Source organism: Impatiens glandulifera, chromosome 1 (genome assembly GCF_907164915.1).
Source record: "Impatiens glandulifera chromosome 1, dImpGla2.1, whole genome shotgun sequence".
Lineage (NCBI taxonomy): Eukaryota > Viridiplantae > Streptophyta > Magnoliopsida > Ericales > Balsaminaceae > Impatiens > Impatiens glandulifera.
Window position 1 is genome coordinate 39,773,472 of NC_061862.1, and position 5,465 is coordinate 39,778,936.

General features: G+C 31.8%; 1 protein-coding gene across 1 annotated transcript; it reads left to right on the top strand.

Annotated features, from left to right (window-relative positions):
* The first annotated feature begins 2,628 nt into the window (after positions 1–2,628).
* Positions 2,629–3,660, top strand: LOC124922723 (probable glucan endo-1,3-beta-glucosidase A6). The gene has a single exon (XM_047463438.1). It carries the CDS (start codon positions 2,722–2,724, stop codon positions 3,658–3,660), a length of 939 nt encoding a protein of 312 aa, XP_047319394.1. The 5' UTR covers positions 2,629–2,721.
* The last annotated feature ends 1,805 nt before the right edge of the window (positions 3,661–5,465 follow it).

Sequence of the window (5,465 nt, forward strand, 5' to 3'; positions counted from 1 at the left end):
TAGTCTCCACCAAATCACAATTACAGTTAGGGTAGTTGGAAAATCAAAGATTGTTTTTGTAAGTTGTATATATCTTGACATTTTCCTACACCACATAAATCAACAGTAAAATCTTATACGAGAGATATCCTTACCTAAATCCCACAAATCCGAGAGATATACATGCACTTAAATCCCACAATCCGAATAAGACAAGATGATTTTTTTTCCGACATTGGCTGCAACTTTGAGTTGCTTCGAGCAATGATCAGTCATCAATCTCCGCAAAACCACAATACAACAGTCATTGTCTTTTAAAGATCAAAGATTTGTCCACACTAGATCCAACCTTGTGTAAGTATGTATATATCAACCTCTTTCAACAACACACTAATCCAACGGTCGGATCTCAAAGGAAATATATTCATAACAACACTTCATTTCCACATATCTAACAAGTTAAGTATGAATCTTTGATCATGTTTCAACAATTTAAGTTGTCTCGGCAACAATGGGTCAGGTCTCCGCCAATCTCAATTAAATGTAGTGGTCTTGGAGGTATAAATTTAGAGTATGTGTATATTTTACTACTCTATTAATAACACATAAATCCAACAATAAAATTCTTAAAGGAAGAGAGATATTTACATACAAAATCTCACATATCTAAGCAAGTGAGATAATTTTTTTTCGATCCTGGCTGCAACAATTTGAGTTGCCTAGCAAAGGATCGGCCAATAGTCTCCGCCAAATCACAATTAAAGCAAGGGTCGTAAGAAGATCAAAGATTTTGTATAAGTTGTATATATCTTAACATTTTCACACGCCACACAAATCCAACAGTAAGAATCACACAAATCCAACAGTAAGAGCCTTCCGAGGAAGAGATATAGATTCACACACTTAAATCACATATATATTATTAGGAGAAAATGATTTTCCTTCAATGAGTTACCACACCAAAATCGACAATCTATCCCCGTCAAATCACAATTATAGTCATTGAAAAAACGTTACTATTTTTAAAATGATACTTAGAAACAAGAAGTGAAAGTTTTTGAATACACATACACTTAAATTGCATATATCTGAATAAGAGATAGGAGACGATGTTTTTCAGTTCAGATCTCCAACAAATTGATTTGCCTCGACAAGATCGGCAATCACTCTAAGTAAAATCACAATTACATCACCGCCAATAGAAGATCTAGATCGACAATAACAATCCAACAACATTGTGCATATATATATTTGAACTCTTTAAAAACACAATAATAATAGTAATAATCGATGATCAACCATACTTGAAAATCTCATTCGTATTGAGGGACAACAAATAAGTAGACTGACACACCTAGAAAGTTGTTGATATTCTGACGACTGAAATCATCGGCGTCGCTGACAATATTTCTCCGGCATCCAAGAGGGGCAACCGCCCTCAAGAACCACCTCTTCTCGCTGACAATATTCTTTCGGCATCAAATATTGAAGGATTTTTTATTTTATTTTTTTATACTCAAATATCTAAATAAATTATATAAAATATAATAATTTAAAAATCTATCCCAATATATATTTATAAGATCGTTGTTTGTAAATTGAGAATAAGGGTTATATTATTTCTGATTCTGAAAAAAAATATCAATAAAAGGTAAAATTATGAGTTATTATTTGGACATCTATATTCTTTAGAATTCAAGAGTATAATGATTTAAGTTGGTGTTATATTTAAAATTAAGGAGATATATACTATTTGAAAGAGTTACAATTTTGATGAAAAAATGACAAATATATTGATATATAATCGAATTTCTAGTTCAACTATATTGATATATTAAAATTTGTGTTCTAATATAATGATAATAATATCTGTTTTTTAAAAATGTATTGTGGTTGGGTAATCTCCTAAATAGAGGGTTATTTAAATGTATAATCTCCTATATTGCAAAAAAAGGTTGAAAAACACAATAAAAAAATTATTATTAGTTTTGTTAGTATAAGGTGAGGATTGTATTTTAAATTAGTCAAATGTTAGAATTCAACCAAAATTTATGGTAAGATTATGTATTTTTTTTTTTAAGAAAGAAATATAACATAATATTATTATTATTATTATTTTTAATTTTAAAAATATAAAGATAAAACATATTGGATTGTGATTATAATTTGAATTTTTGTCAAACAAAATTGTAATATTTACATGCATCTAAATTAACTAAGTGAATTTTAATATTATTTTATAATTGAAAAAGAAATTATGTGTATTTTCCATAAATAGAGTGTGAAACAAATATTTTGAAATTTCTTTTGACTCCAAACCCTCGTTTCTTTAAGCCAAACAAGTCCATGCATCTAAATTAACTAAGTCAAGTCAAGTGAAGTCAAATAATATTTACATGGTAATTTTCTTCATATATATATAGAGAGAGAGGAGAGACGTACATGATGACATAATTCACAATAGCAGCTTCAAGTTACAAATATGACGGGATTTTCGGCCACCGTACTCCTCCTCTGTTTCATAGTTTCCGCCGCCGTATCTAGTAAGTCCAAAATCTCTATTAATTCTCTTTAGCTTCTTTCTACATCTAAATCTAATCTAATATTACTTTATTAACTAACTTGTAATTTCCAGCAGGTGTATCATACGCCGCCGCCGGAGCCGGCAATGTCGGCATCTGCTACGGCCAATTGGGAGACAACCTTCCCAGTCCGTCAAAGTCCGTCGAGCTCTTGAAAGCCATGAAGGTGAAGCAAGTCAAACTGTATGATTCTAGCCCGGCCATTCTCGGCGCCCTGAGAGGATCCGACATCGAGGTTACGGTCATGGTCCCGAACCAGCTCCTTGTGAGCATCTCCACCAATCAAGCTATCGCAGACGAATGGGTACGGTCCCAAGTCTTACCCTTTTACCCAAAAACAAAGATCCGATACGTTCTCGTCGGAAACGAAATCCTTTCTATCCCCGACCGTAACATCCAGCTCAGCCTCGTCCCGTCGATGTACCGGATTCAGAAATCGCTTGCGAAATTCGGCCTCCTCCGTAAGGTCAGAGTCACTACCTCATTGGCCATGGACGTGCTTCAAGCTTCTTACCCGCCTTCCAATGGAACCTTCCGTGCCGACATCTCCACTCAAATCATTAAACCTATGCTTCAGTTTCTCAAGTACACGAAATCGTCCCTCTTCTTGGATGTATACCCGTATTTCGCTTGGGCATCCAACCCGGTCGACATCAAGCTTGATTACGCCCTGTTATCCTCCGCCAATAACATAAGGGTTAAGGATCCGGGTACGGGGTTAACCTACACCAATCTGCTGGATCAAATGATAGACGCGGTCTACTTTGCCATGAAAAGAATGGGCTACCCGCATGTTGGGATCTTTATAGCGGAAACCGGTTGGCCGAATGGAAGAGATATTGGCCAAACAGAATCAGGAGCTAGTATTAACAATGCCGCAATTTATAACCGGAATGTAATAAAGAAATTCACTGCCGTACCGGCCATCGGAACGCCGGCGAAGCCGGGTGTAGTCATTGAGGCAGTAATTTTTGCCCTGTACAACGAGAACATGAAAACGGGTCTGGGCTCGGAGAGGCATTTCGGAGTGTTGTATCCGAACGGGTCAAGTATTTACCGACTGGATTTTTCTGGTAAGACGAGGGAGGCAGAGTACTAGCTGTCAGCGCCGACTGTCGGAAAACATCTGAGGTGAGGTTTATTATGGATGCCGATTCCGACGGACGAGCAAGTGATTTAAGAACAGTTTTAAAATCATGTTCAACAAATTTCAGCCTATTTAGTTTATTAATATTATGTATAATTCATTTCTTATATTATTTTAGAGTGAAAAATGAGAAAGTGATCATACAAAAATATTATTATATTTGATTCACTTTAGAATTTGTATCTTGATTTTTTCTATAAAAAAAAAAATCAACTAGAATTAAAAATCATTTTATTTAATTTCTAATCAAACAATATTACACAAATAATTAATCACACTATTAAAATGTTTTCTATTTCTTTTTTAACTTATTTATTATTATATATTAAAATCTTTAAATATTAAAAATAAAATAAAAATATCACCAATTAACATTTTCAAAATAAACTAATATTTATTTAAAACGTTTTACTGGTGTTTAAGAATTTGTTCTCTAAATACTAAAATAAATGTACTATATTGTCATTTTCACATTCATGTATTCGTCATCTTAACAACTAGCATCGAAATGACGACTAACAATAACGAAGATAAAAAAAAAACACATTTTTACAAAGAGTGTTTAACTTTCTTAAAAAGAAAGGAAAACAATATATTTTCTAATTTTATAAAAATTAAAAACGCAAGGAGGGGTGTCCTTTTCAATTATAATGCCCAGATATAGCACATATATATTCTTTCCACGATGCTTGATTTCTCGGACACCACGATTAACTTGGTCTTGGGATAATTAATGGAGTGATCAGTCATTCTCCCAACATAAGAAGTTTTATAACAGCCAATGTAAAAAGTGAACATCTCAATTGTGAATTTCATCCACTGTTCTTCCGAGACCCTTTTGAGGGAGAGTCGAAATGAAAAAGAGAATATTTTTCATGACTTCTTACGTGTAGTAATTAAAATCCCGAATTTCTTAGGACAATCAACTCATAACTCATTGTGTCGATTGTTGTCAAGTTCATCTTACCAAGGCAACAGTTATGACTCGTTGTGTCTTTTCGTTATATCATAGGTCATGCATGTAGTATATTTCTAGGTTTCAAATAAGATGTGTGTTTTTAAATATGGGTGTGAGTGGTTTGGTTTGTTTGGTAAATTTATTGACCGAAATGCATATCTAAATCGTTGACATTGGTTTACTAAATTTCAAACCGTCGATATGTCGTTTTGATTGATCCGTTTTGAACGGTTAAAAGAACAATTTGGTCGATTTAATCGGTTTGGTTAATTATCGGATTTGTTAAAATAGATTTAAAATATATCAATAACAATTTATAAATATTGTAATGTACATGAACAAGTAACAATATTATGACTGAGGCAAGGCGGATTTTTACGTAAAATCTCGTTGGTTAGTTGTAATATAGTAAAAACTAGAGTTTATTTGAAATTGTAAGAGTTTAATTTGATAAAATAATAGTTATATATTATTATTATTTATATATATAATTAAGTATACTTAGTCAATTTTAAAGTTTTATATATTTAAATATAAAATTAATTAAAAAATTATAATTAATAAATAACACTATAAAACAAATTATACTTACAAATTAATTATATTAATTTATTTATTTGAATAAATAATAAATTTATTTTTAAATTTTTAAATATAAATCATTTTTTAAACGTAAAATCTTATTACCGTAAATTTAAAATCGTAAGAATTTACCTATTTAAGAGTTTACTTAAAATCAGACTCAATAATCTAATGTAAAATTGTAAAATCATAAGATTTTAAGAGTAAACTCGAGATT

Coding starts and splice junctions, on each gene's coding strand:
- LOC124922723 (XM_047463438.1), top strand. CDS start 2,722: ATGAAGGTGAAGCAAGTCAAACTGTATGATTCTAGCCCGGCCATTCTC.